The 19,016-nt window shown below is 43.7% G+C and overlaps 1 protein-coding gene across 1 annotated transcript in view; it reads left to right on the top strand.

Annotated features, from left to right (window-relative positions):
• NCKAP5 (NCK associated protein 5) overlaps window positions 1–19,016 on the top strand; it is a 734,641-nt gene that overhangs the window by 600,375 nt on the left and 115,250 nt on the right. Inside the window, exon 13 of the mRNA XM_045287417.1 lies at window positions 10,715–10,808. Within this exon, the coding sequence (XP_045143352.1) occupies window positions 10,715–10,808 (94 nt within the window). The remainder of the gene's footprint in view (window positions 1–10,714; window positions 10,809–19,016) is intronic.

The raw sequence follows: 19,016 nt of genomic DNA, 5'->3' as shown, positions 1-19,016 counted from the left end.
AGCTAGATGGCCGCTTGTTTATCTTCAAGCCTTTAAGACCCCAGATGCTATATCTTTTGATAGCCAGGCACCATCAGCTTTCTTCACAGCATTTGCTTATGCACACGTTTGTCTTCAGTGATCATGTCCGGAAGGTGGGCACCCACTGATATGATTTTTTGTTCTTTGATGCCTGATAACTGGTCCCTTCTACACCTCGTGGTCAGACAGGCTGGTGTGCTTCTTCCATGTGGGCTTTGATGCCTCTCAGCTAAATGGCCGCTTGTCTATCTTCAAGCCTTTAAGACCCCAGATGCTATATCTTTTGATAGCCAGGCACCATCAGCTTTCTTTACCACATTTGCTTATGCACATATTTTTCTTCAGCGATTGTGTCAGGAAGGTGTGCATCATGAAATGCCATTGTTTAGTTTTTAATCGAAGTTGGATGTACTACGTAGTTCATCCTCTGCCAGACAGAAGGCGTTAGGACTAAACATTTGGGGGAGGGGGGCAACTTGTCATCTAACAGTTTCATGAGAAGGGCCCAAACTCAGAGAATTGATTTCCTTTGAAAACATCTTTGCTTGTGTGTTCATGTGTTGGGGAGGGGAGGGGTTTACATTTTCTTGGAACTACATTCAACTAATACTTTGCTTTAAATTTGCCTTCAATTATATTTACTCTCCTGTATCAATTTTATACTTGCATAATTGTGGATGTTCATTTTTCCTTTTAGTGAGTTTTCTCTTACTTAAAGCCAAACAAAAATCTCTACAGAATTATTGTGTCTATCTCTTTTTGTATCCTAATGAAAGCAATTATAAAATATAGTCCCAGATACCAATTTCTGAGGGAAAACTTCACTGATAAAGTCCAGCATACTGTTTTTACTGGAGTGCTTCAAGAAGAGAAGATATTTGAAAAATTAACCCTGATAGTTATTAGTTAGTAATTCTCAGTTATAATTAATTATTGATGCATTCCTTAGATTAGAGTTTCACAGACATACTTTCTTTTTATTATCATTATTAATTTTATTTTATTGGGGGCTCTTACAGCTCTTTTTTTAAAATCATTTTATTAGGGGCACATAAAACTCATTACAATCCATACATACTTCAATTGTGTAAAGCACATTTGTACATTCATTGCCCTCATCATTCTCAAAACATTTGCTCTCCACTTAAGCCCCTGGCATCAGCTCCTCATTTTCCCTCCCTTCTCCCACTCCCTCATGAACCCTTGATCATTGATTGCAGACATACTTTCATTTGAGACAAATGCACATACATTTGTTTGTTTGTTTTTAAATCAAAGAGTCTTTAAATTCAAAACCTATAAGGTCATTTCTCAAACTCCCTGAAATACAGACGTTGTTATTGTTGTTGGGGGGGGGTGCATCTTTTTTTTTTGTTCCTGTGTAAGGGGGTTCGGTTTACCCTCACCCTACATTTTTGCCCTGGGCTTCCTTGATCTTATTCTTTTTCTGAAGACGTAGATGTCCCCTGAATTATAAAACCACAAATTATAAGTATATCTAAGACTGCCCTTGTAATGTCCCTGGGAGGAAAGAGAGGATGGACGTGTGGAAATGTGCAATGTGCTGGAAATTCAATCCAGCTGATCGCAATCGTTGATAGCATAGCAAGGGCCTCTTATCAGAGGCATTGACTTTAGCTATGTCCCATTAATATGCTTCTGACAGCTGGGGAGGTATCTTCACTGTACAGACACATCATGAAAACAAAAAAAAACCCTATGTCAGCTGTTACCATTTCAGTGTGACTGTTGTCTTACTTCCTAATGCTGAAGTAATTTGCCAGATTCTCTCTCTCTCTCTCTCTCTTTCTCTCTCTCTCCTTTCAGAATGCCTATAAGAGGCACTCTTACTTTCGCCTATAAATAACAGATCAGAGATGCTGTAAGCAGCTCCCAACATACATAACCAATTGGTGTATGTCACTGCTTCTGGTTAGCTGCAAGACCAAATTAGTCTTGCTGGAAGCGTTCCTTACAGAGGCGTGCTATTCGCCAGGTTAGCTGGCCGTTTCTTTGCAAGTAAAATGCACTCTTTTGGTTTATGTGTTTCATGTTTGTCTTCATCGGTGCAGACTAGCCTGAAGCTACTAACTTCAGAAAAGGACACTGTCGTTGTCTCCCACAGGACTAGTAAAGATTAGCCAGAAAAACCAATTGGTTGTGTGGTATCAGCCTAGATAGGAGGGGGAGATGCTAAATAAGATGCATTCTAATGCTAGGCATAATGCTGTGGATGCCCATGAACCTTTTAAAATTCAAAATGTAATGGGCTTTTTCACCCCCAGGGCTCAAGGTACGATCTGTTATCTGCACGTGTTCATGTATGTCTTAACAACACGTTCTTGTGGCAGTCACTGCAGATGCAAACAACAGCTCGGTGGGATGCATTACATATCACAGCACTTCCAAACTAGACCACTACTCATATTGCAACAAAATATTAGTATTCCACCATCCTTAACCCTTTAAAAACTAAAACTATACCGATGAGGGCTCTAAGGCATTTAAATCTATGACAACAAGCATAGCAGGGTTTTTTCCACATACAGAACATCCATGTGGATAGCAGAACTCCACTTAGTGCACCCGTGACTGCATATCCATTTTGGCATTGTAAGATGCATTCTAAAATACGTGCAAAAGCCTCATTAGTGCTTTGCTGAATTAAACATCTTTTCTCTTCTCAGATCCTTCATTATAGTCTTATGTCCCCATTTATACCATTATTTGTAAACCACTCAGCTCTAATTTTTGTGTAATTTAGACAAGGGCCATATTACTTTGTACCTTTATTTAAATGATGTCAAATAGTCATAAGATGGGAGAAAGACATTCCCTAACAGGATTGCGCTGGTATTAAGTAAATAAGTGAGGAAGAGGTGTGCTTGGTTTTGCTACATGTTATAAATCCTTGCCTCCTACAGATTTAGAGAATTTTCTGAAAGGAGAAGTCTCAGAGGAAGACAGTGCCAGGCTCTGATTTGACTATCTGGGTACAAAAATAAAACCATTAACAAAATTAACGAGACCATATACCTTCATTATGCAGTAGAAAGAAATGGCCATTTTAATATGGGCATTTTAATTTAAATTATGGGTACTCTCTTCACCTAGTGTTACATAGTCTGGAAAAAAAAACCATATGCTAATTAAAAAGCATCAAATACTGTCCCATTAAAATAGTGCTTTGGTGATGAAATAGCATAAAATACTACAATAATTACATAAATTGTTATCATCTTATTAAGTTCTGCAAAACGTTATAATTTCAACTTCCTTAATTGAATAGTACTGTTCTAAATGCTACTTTGATGCTAATAAGAACCTTGCATATATTGCCTTCCTGTTGGAAAGATTTCTCTAAATGACTTGGAAAGTAACACCTTCCAGAATGTTCCCTCCAAGGACCACTTCCTGTCTCACCTGGGTTTGGTTTCTTCCTTACCTTTTAAATGAAGTGTGACATCAAACCCTGATTCCCTTGGGAAACTCGTAGTGGGAGGGTGATTCAAAGAAGAACAGGTACAGAATCCTGAATGAAGTATCTACAAACACTGAATGTAATACTCATATCTGTGTTTGGATTAGTCAGTGGTCTGGTATTCTCTCTCTGTCTGCCTGTTGTCTTCCATAATCTCATTCCTTCTTGCCCTTTCTCATGATAGGGATTCCTAGGATACATTCGATGCTCAACAAGTCAATTCCATCGAGTAGATTCTAACGCCTAGCTCCCCTGCAGGACAGGGTAGAACTTCCCCCATGGGTTTCCAAGACTAATCCTGCTCTCTGAGCAGCCAGTGGTTTTGAACTGCCAACCTCGTGGCTAGCAGTACAGCTAGTAACCAGCTATGCCACTGGGGCTCCTAAAAACCCATGGCCATTGAGTTGACTCAGACTCAGAGCGACCCCATAGGATAGAGTAGAAGAGCTCTTATGGGTTTCCAAGCCTGTAACACATCATTGTTGTTGGCGTTGTTGTTGTTATTGTTGTTGGGTGTAAATCTTTACAGCAGTAAAAAGCCTAATCTTCCTCCCTGAGATCAGCTGGCAGTTTCGAACAGCTGACGTGTTAGTTAGCAGTGGAATGCGTCCTCCACTGCGATTCCTGGGCTCCTTGGGGGCAGTGACATTTAATGGCTACCTATTAGAGGCTGGTATTTGACGCACTTCTTGACGTCAACTGCAGAGCTCCAAAGTAGTTAAATGTGCGGCACTAGAGCACATGCAAAGTCCCGATGAGGGAAATCACCCAAGGACCCCCCACAGTGGTTGCTGGTTAATCATCTAGTAATTCTTACTCAGTATGACATGCCTGACATTGACTGGTGCCCATTCCTGGTAGAGCAGTGGCTGAGGAAATTGTAACATGTTAACCACCAGACTTTTGTGAGCCAGATGCTCACCCAACTTCCCCTGGGCTTTGCCACCGCTCTCATTCTTTGCAAGGCTTCGCCATGGGTGGGTCGTCCCACGTGTGTCTGTCTTTGGCAAATTGTCCATCCCAAGCTGGCAGCTCCCTACCACCCACGAAGGTCCTGCAGCCTCCTACCAACACTTAGCCATGCGGTGATCAAGAATGAAAATTAATTTCCATTTCAGCCTATGAAAAATATAATTAGCAAGGGGAATCTGCTGCCAAAATAAATTATGCCCCTCATTTCCATAGGCAAATGTTTTTTCTAATTACTCACCACTTTGCATTGAAATCTATTTGTATGCATAATTCGAGTTGGCAGTTGTGCTGTTGTAGGGCACTCCCCATTTTCCATTCCTTTGTGTCCTTGTCATCTAGTCCCTTCACGTTCAAAATCACGCCTTCCTAGACCAGGTGCCTCTGCTCCCTTAGGAGAGCTGGGACAACTAGAGGCTTTGCTGCAAACCCTATCCCTCTGATTAGAAATCACATTTAGAATGAGCTATTAAGTGTGTGTTACCCTGGCACGTAGCACCCAAGGAACTAATGACTAGCAGTACACAGGGGCGTCAGTTTTCATTCTTAACGATCCTTAGAGAAAGGTCGTAGTTAAGTTTCATTGATGGGTTGGAGAGCAAGTACAGAAAAAAATCCAGCTTGAAAAAATAAAACCACATGGAAAATGCATGCTGTTCTTACATAAAGGTAGCGTTTATGTCTATTTGGAAAACTGCCTACCTATTGGAGTGCTAGACACTGGAGATGGTGTGGAAAAGATGGCTGTGGTGACGTGGGGCACTCTGACAAACTGAGTGATAGCAAGGAATAGGGGGCAGGAGTTCCCACGTTGACACTAAGGGCCCGTGGGACTTGAAGGAGTCCTGCAGGCATAGGGATTGGTGACGTCAGCAGCTCAAGACCCCCAGCTGCTCTGCTGGAGATAGAGGAGGATTTGCAACCGCCTCAAGAGTTACTCTCAGAATCCCACCTGGGCAGTGCTACACGTGCTGCAGGCTGTTGGTCAGAATTGACTCCGGTAGTAAGCTGGGACTTCTAAACGGACCGCTGACCCTTTCAGAGCCGCTTTTCCCTGGATTTGCAAGATGGAGAATATTGTCCTCATTATTTGATTCTTGAGAATTTCACAGGCTGCTGGAGGAGGTGATGATTCACCCCCCAGCCCAGCAGGTTAGCAGGGCACCTCCTCACGTTTGAACATGGGTAAATTTAGATCCACCCAAAGGAAATGCTATTTTGCATAACAGGTGGGGAAGATATAGAACATATTTCACGGAGATCTGGAAATACAGATTTAGTGGCTGTTTCTGTACATGAGGATAGAAGGCTCCCACTTGGCTATTAATGGAAATGAAGGTGTCGGGTGTCTCCGGTTTTTCATCCTGTCTCACACCATTCCCTGGGCTTGATGAGCCCGGAAGGCAGAGAAGTAGCCCTGCTCATGCGCATCCGACTTTTCCTCACCCCCCTCCCTGAACGTGTCCTGCTAGAAACAGCCTTGGTTGATAAAGACTCATTCCCCCATTCCTGAACGTTCTTCCTGTGGAGAGAGGAGATTGCCAGAAATTGCCCACAGAGCAAGAGCTAATGGAGAAAGAACATCATGAAGCCTGAACTGCGAAGAGGCAATCCTTCCTTTCTCCGTTGAGAGCTGAGGTAGCCAGTTCCAATCCCTCTTGTGTTCGCCATCCTCGGGCTTTCAGCGTGGTACACATTAAGTACCACTTACACTCTGACAATGCATTAAATAAGAAAAATTGGAGGTAAAGCGTAGAAAGGGCAATCGAGCTCAAGGTCAGCATGCAGCTGTGTGTGGCTTTGGGAGTGTAAAACAGTGGTTTCTTAACATTCCGTCCAAGCACCAGAGCAAATCCACGGATGCCCTTTCTTTGCGTGTGCCTACCCAGAATGCCTGCTGTGTTACACAGTGACCATGATTCTCATTGGATGCCCAAACTGGCTGGACTATATTTTCAAACAGCTATTCCCAGTCATTCTGATGAGGTCCACAGCTGTCGTGACAATGAAGTCAATTGAATGGCGGCATAATGGATGATAAAAGTAATAAACCCAAAATATCAAAACCACTGCCATCGGGTAGATTTCAACTCATAGCAAATAGGATATCCCCACTGCCATCGAGTCAATTCCAACTCATAGTCACCCTAGAGATCAAAGCTGGGTTTCCAAGGCTGTAAATAGAGAGAGAGGCTAGAACCCTAGAGGTGCTAAGACTATACATCTTCCTGGGCACAGAGAGCCTTATGTTTCTCCCCAGCAGAGACTGCTAGGTTTGCAGTTAGCAGCCCAGTGCTGAACCCACAGCAACAACAGGCTCCTGGCTGTTAGACAATCGCTGACCTTCTCTGTTCCCTCAAAGTCTTCATCTCTAACCTGGAGATAATGGTGATACTAGTGCCCAGAGACTATCAACCGCTAACCCAAGGCCAGGGGCTGCCTCTGGAACACACCATCAATCGCTCCTAAGTAGTTCAGGTTGAAGCTGAGGAAAATGAACACAAGTCCACGAGAGAGCCAGCATGACCTTGAGTCTATCCCGCCTGAATTTCAAGAACCTTTCAAGAACAGATGTGCTGCAGTGAACGCTAATGACAGAAGACCTAATGAGCTGTGGGATGTCATTGAGAACCATGCAGAAAGCAAAAGGTCATTAAAAAGAAAGGCAGGAAAGAAAAGACCAATGCGTATTAGTCCAATGCGTAAAAGACCAATAGAAGACACTGAAACTTGCTCTTAATCACAGAGTAGCTAAAGCAAACGGAAGAGATGATGCTGTTAAAGAGCTGAACGGATCATTTCAAAGGGCTTTTGGAAATGACAAAGTGAAGTATTATAATGAAATTTCAAAGGCTAGAGTTAGAAGCCCGGATAGAACAAACACTCTAAGCATATCTTAAACTAAAACAATTGTAGGGAAAAAATCAAAGATTCGAGTTCAAATATTAAAGGTGATATGGGTAAAATATTGAATGAGACAAGAAGCATCAAAAGAATAAGGAAAGAATATACAGAGTCACGGTACTAAATACTCGTAGACAGGCCACAATTTCAGGAAGTAGCATATGAGCCAGACCCAATGGTGCTGAAGGAAGGACTCCTAGTTGCACTGAAGACATTGGCTGAACACAAGGCTCCAGGAATTGAGGAATACCGATTGAAAGGTGTCAAAAAGCTGATGAAGCACTGGAAGCACTCAGTCAAGGAAATTGGAACATAGATTCCTGGTGAACTGACTGGAAGAGATCCATGTCTGTACCTATTCCAAAGAAAGGTGACCCCAAAGCAGGCACAAGTGATAGAACAGTATCATTGATATCACAGATAAATAAGATTTCGCTGAAGGTCATCCAACAACAATTGCAGCAGTACTTGAAGAGGAAGCTGCTGGAAATTCAGGCCGGATTCAGAAGAGGCCATGGAACCAGGGATATCCTTACTGATGTCAGATGGCCGTTGGCCGGAAACAAAGAATACCAGAAAGATGTTTACTTGTATTTTGTTGAGTATGCAAAGGCATTAATCTGTAGGGATGCTAACAAACCGTAGGTAGCCCTGAGAAGAATGGGAATTCCAGAACACAAAAATATTTTCATTAGGAAGGTGTACATGGGTCAAGAGGCAGTTGTACACACAGAACATGAGAATACTACCTGGTTCAAAACCAAGAAAGGTGTGTATCAGGGTGCATGCTCTTTTCATACCTACAGAGCATCATGCTTGGAGGAAGGCTTATTAATAACCTTCCATATGCAGATGACAGAACATTACTTGCTGAAAGTGAGGAGGACTCGCAGCACTTACTGATAAAGATCAAGGCTCACAACCTTCCATATGGATTACAACTCAATGTCAATAAAACAAAAATTCTCACAACTGGACCCAAAAGTAACATGATAAAGAAATGGAGAAAAGATGGAAGTTGTCAAGGATACCATCCTGCTTGGATCCGCAATCAATGCCCATGCAAACAGCCGTCAGACAACCAAACAGCACATTGCATTGGGTAAATGTGCTGCACAAGACTGTTTTAAAGCATTGGAAAACAAAGCTACTACCTGGAGGATGGGTTGCACCTGCCCCAAGCCATGGTATTTCACTTGCCTTGTGTGAAAATTGGACATTGAGTAAGGACGGCCAAAGAGGAATTGATGCGTTTGAATTATGGTGCTGGGGAAGATGACTGGGGGTATCATGAACTGCCAACAGAGCGAGCAAATCCATCCAGGAAGTGGTACAGCTAGGATGCTCCTTAGAAGCACGGGTGGCTAGATGTCATCTCCTATACTTTGGGCATGTTGTCAGGAAAACCCAGTCCCTGGGACAGAAATGATGTTTGGTAAAGTAGAGGGCAGGGGAAACGAGGAAGCCCCTCTACAAGAAGGATTGACACTGTGAGACTACACAGTGAGCTCAAACCCAGAACAGCGGTGTGCCTGGTGCCGGACCAGGCAATGTTTGGCTCTGCCAGACATATGTGGGGTCACGATGAGTGGGCACTGACTCAGGGTCCCTAATTACACCACCAGCTCACAGGATTGTGGTGAGGGTGATGAACTCATTCATAGCCTGCATAGTGCCTGTCTTTGTGTGTCAGTTTGTAAGTACGCTGATGGCTTGCATGTTACTGTAATGTAGGGCACTGTGCCATCAGTAGTTAGCACACCGGCATTGCCATCCATGGTGGACATTTAACTGCTGGCTGCTTTTATTATGACTGGTGTTGTTAATGCCATTACTGCTGCTGCTGCTGCCGGATTGAGAAATAGGAGACCTGGATTTTCATGCCATCTTTGCCACTTACTATAGGAGTGAATCAGAAAGTATTGCAACTGGTGATCTATGCAAGGATTTAATGACAAACAGAATGTGTAAAAATGTATCTGGGTTTTTTTAATAGTTTTATTGACATATACTTCACATACCATGCAAAATATAGCTCTGTAATCACAAGAAGGCTGTAGAAAGTTCTTTCAGTGTTACATTTGTCTTCATCTCAGTAGAGGGTCTTCCCAAGGCAGGTCCAATCCAAACAGTATCCTCCAAGGGAGTCTATCGGCTTACTTAAATTCAAGGTGGACGTATCATCCCAGAAGGGTAGGATGGGTGTTTTGTGGGCTCTCGACAGTGTCTTATAGATCTTCCCAAGGACACAGGACAGTCACAGGAGCTTTGGTGAGGGTGGGTGGAAAGCCAAGAATTTCTTACCTCCAGTCAAGACAATGCACCTGCACATTCTTCAAGGCTACAAAGGGCTGCCCTATGAGAATTTCCTTTTTGGGAAACCTTCCCCCATCAACCTGACAGCACTAATAGTTCCCCTTCAAATGATCTTTGTCCTCAAACTCAAAGAACATTTCTGTAGAATACAGTTTGTGTCCCTCACAGATGCCCAAATCTCACTCTTGATCTGTAAACTAAAACCTGCAGAATTCTTGAGGGCAGGGTTTGAGAAATGGAAGTACCACCTTCAGAAAGGTATAGACCTAGATGGAGATATTTCCCCCTGAGACTAAAAATCAAAAACAGTAGCTTCACATTTGGGCATTTGTGTTTCATAAAGGTTTCAGTGATTTTTGTGGCAATATTTTTTTTTAATTTACTTTTACATGCGTACTTACCTTGAAGTGCTGGACCTCACGGTTCTCCTCTGTAAACTATCCCAAGATTTCCTTCGGTTTTCTCTCAAGTGTCATTCGATTCATGCGCATCAAACGGCGGCGTATAATAAGCTGAAATAGAGAGGGGCACATTTGAGCTGGAGAGTCCCGATACAGGGCCCATCGCAGTAGCTCCCTGCGTCCCATTCACAGTCTCCTCGAGCTTCATTCTGGAAAGAAGACGAACCCTTAGGCCAGGAGGTCTGCCCGTATGGCCTTGCCCTTGTGGCCAAGTCACTGGTTATGGAGGCAATATGCTTCCTTTCACTTTCAGGTTCAAAGCAGCTATGTGTTACTGACTTACTCGATGTTAAAAACCACGGTCGGTCGTTAGCACAGACATCTCAGGCAGCACCCGGTCCCCTCCAAATCCTTACTTTCAGAGCCAGGTGGATACTTCTGAAAGTATGCTCTGATTAACTATAACTTGTCATAAAGCCAGGCGATGCACTGCGCGGGGCGGGCAAAGAGGAGTGGTGTTACACACAAGCACTGTTGTCGAAGACACCCCCACTCTGAGGGCTGCCAAAAGATCTGTGTGATATAGTCGATGAGAACTTCCAGTGTTTTCGTGTTGCCGCAGGGAAAAGAAGCCAGCGGAAACCCGCAAGAGGAGGAAGAGACCACAGTGGAAGAAGCCACATTAGAAGAGTCCACACGTCAGAGCCACGTCATAGGTAAAGGCGCATGTCATGATTTATCTCTAACTGTGAGCCACCTTCTGCATGCCCCCTTGCAAACCGGCTGTCTTCTTGGAAAGCAGGTTGCATATGTCTCTCTCGTAAGAGCCTGCATCTTAACGTGGTTTCGACCAAGGTCTTGCATGCTGAAAGCGACCATGAAATAAGTGAGTCAGGCAGCTTGCATAAAACATGAGTTCTTTCAAGTGTCACCAATAGGCCCAAGAACGAATGCAAATGGATGAGACATGAACACGAGCCAGCGTCAAATACAAGGAGAGTGAGTATACATAACTTCACTCGGAGAAGGATATCAACTTTGAATCAATCCAATTCTGTAACTGTCTGTGGAAGCATCTGTTGTAAACACGTGCTGGTTAGAAATGCGAGGTGATTACTCCCTTGAATTAAATGTTGTTTCAGTCGTGTATCTTTAGAACAGAGAACCACATAGAGTAAGCGAATCTAGTTTGCCATACTCTGCAACCCATGTTGCTCGCCAGTTCCATTAGGGCTCAAGCTGTAGGTACATCATCCTGACTGAAACAAATTTGGCTCCTCTGCTCTGTCTTAAAATGCTACAGAAGCCCAGACTGAAACGGTCAAGTTCCCAGCACAGGGGGCATTGCTATCGTGTGTCCAGCAGTTGGGAGGTAGCTGGGTGAGGTGGGAGCCGGCTATGCCTGTGATCCTTGTCAAGAGATTAAAGAGCTGATCATTTTCCCAGCTCTGGGCCACCTCGGACACCTGCAGAATGCAGTGTCCCCCAGGCTCTACCAATAGCTGTGGATGTACACAAGCTGATCAGTTCGTTCTGTGCTAGAAACCAAGACACGAGGAAATCATTGCTCCCAAACTCCTGTGGGTGTAGTCGATAATACCAAGTACCATGATCAGGGATGTGACAGCCCTCTCAGATCTCTGGCATCTCCGCTGTCCACCGATCCTGTCTTTCCGCGAGAGTATCTAGCTGTGCCATGCGGGTACACGTGCTGCCAGTTTCCGGGGTACCCCGCTGTCTGCACGCTGTAATACACAGTGGATCTCAGAGAATTGCTGTATCCCATACTTTAATGAGACCAGCACACCATGACAGTTGAAGGAGTGTAGTCTGAATAAGATTATCATTCCAAAAAGAGATCCTTTGTTATAGTTGTCAAAGTAAAATACATAAGTTGGTCTCTACACCCGGTACTGAGCTAATAAGCAAGTTAAATATTGTTTTAACAGCCATCAGACTCGGCGGACGCTAGGTAAAATCTGCTGAATCGTCATTCTTCTGTAATGACGTGTTCTTGTGCCTGTAAAATAACATATATGTAGCGAGGCGCTGTATATTTTACAAGGATTATACAGTAAATGTAAGCATTTTAAATCGACCAGCAAGGCTTTAGAGCTCTTTGGCTCATTATGAACGTCATTAGGCACATGAGGCTATTAAAAGAGAAATCTGATAAAATTCAATAAAATGTAAAATTCTGTTCCTCAATCACACTAGCCACATTTCCAGTGGCCACATATTTTATATTGTGTATTATCAGTGTTTCCCAAAGGGAGTGATAGTGTCCCAACACCACCCTCCTTACACCCCAGGGTGCTGGAAGAATCCGGAGGGCTGGAAAAGCAGATACCTATACTTGATCCTGGATTATAGGCTATCTTACAAAAGTTTTCAATTACCAGAGGGCACTGGGTAATATAGATTTGTTTTGTTTTTGCAAAGAGACAGTAGGCCAAGTATGTCTGGGAACCAGTGATTTATATGAGCACTTCCACCATCTGTTCAACAGCGCTTCTCTAGCTTGCTGCAGCTATGTGCCATGAAGTCCGTTCCACCTCACCGCAATCCCTTGTGACAAACAGCTGCCCCCTGGCTGTCCACAGCTGTAATCTTTATGGGATGGAGCCCTGGGGGGAGTTAGTAGATTGCACATTGAACTACTAATGACAAGGTCAGCAGATTGAACCCACTAGAGTGCCTCTGGAGAAAGATGGGTCTCGGAAGTCCACAGGGGCACGTCTCCTGAATTTGATTTGGGGGTTCAATATTTATGGGAGCAGATGGCCAGCCCTTTTCTCCTGTGACTTCAAGCCATTAACCTTTCAATTCACAGCCGAGTGCTTGACCATTGTGCCACCAGGCCCCCCTGTAGATAGCTCTAATGGGAGTAACTTCAGACCATGGTTTTTGACAGAGAGCTGACCTTGTCTTTAGATAAATGTAGATTTGTCTGTTCAAAACTGGTAGCTGCTATTGCTTGCAAGTAACAAAACAAATCGAAAATACTAACTGTGACTGAGGCAAGCAAGTCAGTCAGCCATCTCTAAGATGAACCAGAGACACATATAAATCATTGATATATGAATGGGTTTGGGGCTTGCATTTAGTTCTAGCCCCAGTCTAAAAAACAATTGGTTCTTATGACATGACCCTGCCTGGTGCTTACCCTCATGAAGAGATCGCTAAAGATATGGGTGCTAAAGCAAAGTGTGGTGAAGAAACTAGATGGTGTCCCACTATCAGAAGGAATAGCATCTCCGCTTCTAAAGTCTTGTCTTCAAACAAGCAGCCCTCTAAGTGAGGCATCAACTACGTCCACATGGAAGAAGCACACCAGCCTGTGTGATCCAAGGACTGTAAATAATAGAACCCACATCCAAAGGAGGGAATGGTATCAGAGCTTAAATTGTGAAACCCATTGTGCAAAAGGCTATGGGTGACAGTAGAAGCCCAAAATCCATTTGCAGGGTCCACCCATAGATTATGCCTCCAGTGAATGCCCTCTGGCCACAGATAAGAGATGTGAATAGCCTTGTTATCAGACAGAGAGTGTTGTAAAATCGATTGTGGCAGATGCAGTTAGGTCAAAATGTAATAGCTTATCATTTGATCTCCCTTTCGAGCCATTTTAAAGCTGTTTCAGTTTAAAAACAAAAACAAGTAGAGGAGAAATACACATGGATTAAGCCCCTGGTAAATCCCCCTTTGAACATAGACCAGGGACATGAACAGCCTTGCTATTAGGCAGAATACGTTGGAAGGTGGATTAGTGCAGGTGTAGTTAGGCTCAAATTTAGCACCTTATTACTGGTTTCCCTTTTGACCCATTTAAATTTTTTTCTGGTTTTTAATATTTCTGCTTTATTTTCTTTTGGTTTTTTTGTTTCATTTTGTTATTGATATTAGTGCTTTGTTTTGTTTTTTAGTTTTTAGTGCTTTTCTGAATATGAAATTCAGGATAGACAAATCTATAGAAACAGTAACTGGATTAATGGTTTCTTAGGAGTCTGGCAGGGAAGGTTAAGGGGGAGCCAATAATGATGAGTATAAGAATGAAGACAATGTTGTAAAACTGGTTGTGATGAAGACCTTATAAGTCTCTTTAATATGATTGAACTATTGAATTATATGATTTGTGAATTATGTGCCAATGAAACAGTTTTAGAAATAGAGATTTATAGTTTGGGGGAAATGTAAAAATGGCACTCAACAAAGAAAGAAAGGAAGTCATTTCATTACCTTATATAATTAAAGTTTGCAGGAAAGGAAACATGAAATTGGTCTAGTATTTCAATAATGTCTTCAAGACCTTGACTTTGATTATTTAACTGTCCTACCATATCATGATCATGTTCACGTCTTCTCTTTATCTTCGTTTCTGCTGGCTGTAAAATGATTTCTGTTACTCCAGGCATCCCATCCCACTGAGGTCAGAAGTACAAGCACACCTCCCCTCCCTGAGCAAGCTCTCATTATCTGACATCTCACATTTACGACAACAGTGAGAAATCCCCCATCCTATGCTTGACCATTAATGGTGTGTTCTAACAGGACTAGACCAGAGGATGCACAGCGGTCCAGATGGGAATTGGAAACGCAGGGAATCTAGGACAGATGAACCCCTCAGGACCAGGGGTGACAGTGGCGATACCAGGAGGGAAGGAGGGTGTAGAAAGGTGGAATGGATCACAGGGAGCTACATATAACCTCCTCTCTGGGGGACGGGCAGCAGAGGGGTGGGTGAAGGGAGACGCCGGGCAGTGTAATATAAGATATAATAATAATTTATAAATTATCAAGGGTGCATGGGGGAGGTGGGCAGAGGAAGGGAGGAGGAGTGGGGGGGGAGGAAAATGAGCTGATTCCGGGAACCCAAGAGGCAAGCGAATTTTGGGAATGATGAGGGCAACAAATGTATAGATGTGCTCTACACAATTGATCTATGTATTGTGATGAATTTTATGAGCCCCAATAAATTGATTTTAAAAATTAAAAAAAAAAAAACAGGAATGGATACTAAGGTGCTAGAAGGAAGTAATGCTGGCTGTGATGCTTACAATTCTGGGTCACTTTGACTAGGCCATGATTCTCAGATGTTGGGCAGTTATGTAATGATGTCATTTGGCAAGTGTGTAGTGATGTAGTCAGCCTTCATTTGGTGACCTAGTGTCATCACCCTCCACGGATACATAAACCTGGTTCTTGCACGGTGAAAATCAATGAAAGGTAGGAGTCGGGTGTATAAGGAAAAGAAAGTCTCCTCCCGGCTCCCCTGAGGATTGCACGTGACATAGCATTGGTGAGCAGATGGCGAGTCCCGGTTGGCCAAGTGTCACTTTTCAGCCTCTGTCATGCGGCGTAAAGAGCCCCGGTGGTGCAGTGGTTAGGCATTCAGCTGCTACCTGGAAAGTGGGCAGTTCCACCAGCTGTTCCACAAGAGACAACGGTGGTAGTCTGCCCGTGTCATGGTTGCAGGCCTGGAAGCCCTGTGAGGCCGTTTCACTCTGCTGGATGAGGTCACGACGACTTGGAATCTAGTTGACAATATACTTGTTTTATGTGTCGTAAGAGGAAGCAGGTAGAGGGGAGATGAGCATACTTCCTGGGGTAGCTAATCAATAGGATCCCTATAGACGCTTTGAAAATTTCATCCAGTTCAGTTTACTGGTGAGACACAACTTAAATAAGAGGTGATTATTTATGAATGATAAACTAAGTCAACTTACTTATATTTATTCCACAACAGTATGAAGAATATTATTTAGCACTCTTCATAGTCCTAATGTTCTTTATTTTGTCTAAGGTTAGAATTGTCATATATTCTCACCGTATTTTATTACCGTAGAGTATTCCAATTACTAATGCCAACAAAGCACATTTAAATATATTCTTCTAACCGAAGATCACCTAATGCCTTTGACAGGGAGAACAATCAGGCAATGCGTGAACCTCAATGGTTGCATTTAAGTGGCGGCGGGCAATCATGTTGGTTTAATCAAAAATGGTACAATTTACATACAAGCGGTGCAATTGTTAACAAAACCCGCTCCATAATGAAACTCAAGATCAAGGAATGAAGTAAATTAATTCAGCGAGATTTAATTTGTTAAGGTAGGGGAGCAATGAATCCAAGCTATTCATGAACCCCAGGACCCACAGCCTACAAGACCCCAAGACAAGAGAACCATCCAGTGCCCAGCTGCTGCCACTACTGGTCACTCTGACTGGGGTCATCGCAGAGGGTCCGAGACAGGGCAGGAGGGAAATGTTGAACAAAAACATCTAAAGCCAAGGAAGATGAGCAGGCAGGACTGGGGAGGGACGCCCGCAGGGAAGCGAGGGCGGACATGGGGAGAAAGGGGACACTTTGTGGGGAGTGCCCTCCATGCTGTGGACATTTTATGAAAAAATTACCAAACGGCACATACCAGCCTGCTCTGGAAACATTTGCCTAGAGCACCGTAAAGTCAATAACGACAAAGAAAACTGTGGATGACAATGGTCCCATTCCGCCATTTATGGCGTCACCAGGAAGCCAGTAAAACAAAAACAGGGTGCCCACTAATATGTGGGACATTTCCCAGTGTCTGCTTGCTGAGTGAAGCCCTGTGGGGCACACCCCAATGCATCTCTACTCTAGTAGGCAGCACATTGCACCGTCATGGGAGGAGGAACGGGAAGTCCCTGCTGCGCTCAAGCAAGGAGCAGTCCGAGAATTGGCAGCAAAGAGAAAAAGAGTCAACTGTACTATGTGAGAAGCTCCCCACTGCCTTTCTTGTCCCTGGAGGCAAGCACCAAGTCATTTCCTTCTGCTAGTCTACCCATTTGCTCCCACAAGGAAGCCTGGCACATACCTAGCTGCCTTTTGGTCAAGGTCCATCTCTGGTAGCCCCATGGGTGTCACAATAGAACTGTGCTTTACAGGAGTTTCCATGGCGAATGTTTTGATAACAGGTCACAGGACTCTTCGAGCATTCGTGAATCACTAACCTTTTCGTTAGCGGTGATGGTATCGACAGTTTGTACCACCCGGGAACTGATTCTCACCTGGCACATACTCCCAAACCAAGCCCACCACGACTGGGGCCATTTGGACTCATGGAGACCCTGTAAGGCAGGGGGGTTCCACACCCTGCCCCTGAATGGTTTCTAAGACTAAATCTTGCCAGGAGTAGACCACCTCACCTTTCACCTACAGAGCACCTGGTGGGTTAAAGTCACCAACCTTGAAGTTAACAGCTCAGGGTTTACCCCACTGTGCCCCCCGGGGTTTTTCGCACATTCGAGACCCTCATGAAAGGAATCTTGCTTTCCTTGTGTTTCCTCACAAGACCATAAATAAAATAAATAGCGCCAAAACTTAATAAATGAATCAAAGAAAATCTGCTCTTGTAAATCAGACTTCTTTTTTACTAAACAAGTAAATCACTAGCCCAGCCCACTAGACGTACTGATAGAAATGATCACAAGCACTGTATTTGTAATTTGTCTTTTCTGCTATTTAATTATAATAAATGTACCCTCCGTGTTAGAATAATTAGGAGCTCTAGTAGCACGGTAGTGTAACTGCAAGGTTGGCAGTTCAACATACCAGTTCAAACCCACCAGCTGATCTGAGGGAGAAATATGAGGCTGTCTGCTCCCATTAAAATGTATACCCTTAGAAACCCTACTGTGCCAGGTAGAATCTCTGAGTTAGAATTAGCTTGATGGTAGTGTGTTTGTTACACAAATTATCTACTGGGGCCGAGTAATCAGTAGGCATCCCAGTTACACTGCCTTGTATGAAAACCAGCCCAAAGTCACCAACAGTATCTCCCCAAATGCAGGCAAGAGTTAGAAATTCCTGTAGAAATTAAGCAATTTGCCATTTGCAGAAGTCAAGCAAAATGGAATGGTATCTACCAAAACATGGATGCAAGGCAGAGTGTCCTGAAGGGAAAATATGTTACCATCTGCCACCCTGAAAGAAGGACACAGAGCAATCTGCCAGGAGTCTAATGGGTGATTATCTTAGTGCCCCATGATTAAAGAAACCATAAAGCATTCTGCTACCTAAGCCCCACAAGACAAAGTCCTTCCCTGGCTCGGCTTTCCTTGGGTAGCTCTGAGAAGGTGGTTTGCTGCTCTCTTTTCCCTCCTAGTAGCTGGCTCTCCAGAAATCATACCTCCCCAATCCGTTTGTGCCTTTTTCCAGCCTCGCCGTCTCTGGCACCATAACAGCTAATGCATGTAAGAGAGAGGGTGGTAGGTGCTTAGTAGCTTTAATCAAAGTAACAGATTATAAACCAGTTTACTTTCATCTCCCAAGGTCTTTGGCTTCCTCTTTGTCCTACCCTAGATGTTCGCTAATCTGGTGCACTTAACTCGTGTCAGTGTAGTAATGAATTAAGTCGGTATCTCTTGAGGTAACGTACTTCCATTATAACAAGGTCCTAGTTAGGGAAGCATCACTTCTACTTAACAGGTGACATAAGCTTCAGATTCCTGTAATGTGATAACAAGGGAGATCACGGTGCAGAAGAAAGGCCGGCCTGTGTTAGCCTCCAGACAAGGAAGCGCATGAGGGTTGGTACCAAAGGGAAACAGAGTTGATGTCATGCTCTTTGAGAGATGCTCTACCTAAACGCTCAAGGGAGCCTAGGAGATGCGGATGTCTACACCCAATGGCCGTCGAGCTCTATAAGACAGAACCTGTTGTTCTTATAACCTCTTTTCTAGCTGTAGAGCATATCAGTTACAATAATCATGTGCCCAGTCTGGAGCGAGGTCGTTGTGAAAAGGATCGCAGAGTCATGGGGTGCTACGTTACTGATGTCAAGGACTCTCTGCACACCAGATTCTCAATGAAGGTCAACAAAAGCAGCAATGTTGTCAAGCAGAAGAGGGAAGTCCTGGCCTGATACCCGGAATGTTGTGGTGTG

This window comes from Echinops telfairi, unplaced genomic scaffold (genome assembly GCF_000313985.2).
Source record: "Echinops telfairi isolate 266 unplaced genomic scaffold, ASM31398v2 ScPeMD7_15;HRSCAF=58, whole genome shotgun sequence".
NCBI classification, from domain to species: Eukaryota; Metazoa; Chordata; class Mammalia; order Afrosoricida; family Tenrecidae; genus Echinops; species Echinops telfairi.
Note: the sequence above shows the minus strand (reverse complement) of the source record. Positions and strands in the feature narration are given on the sequence as shown.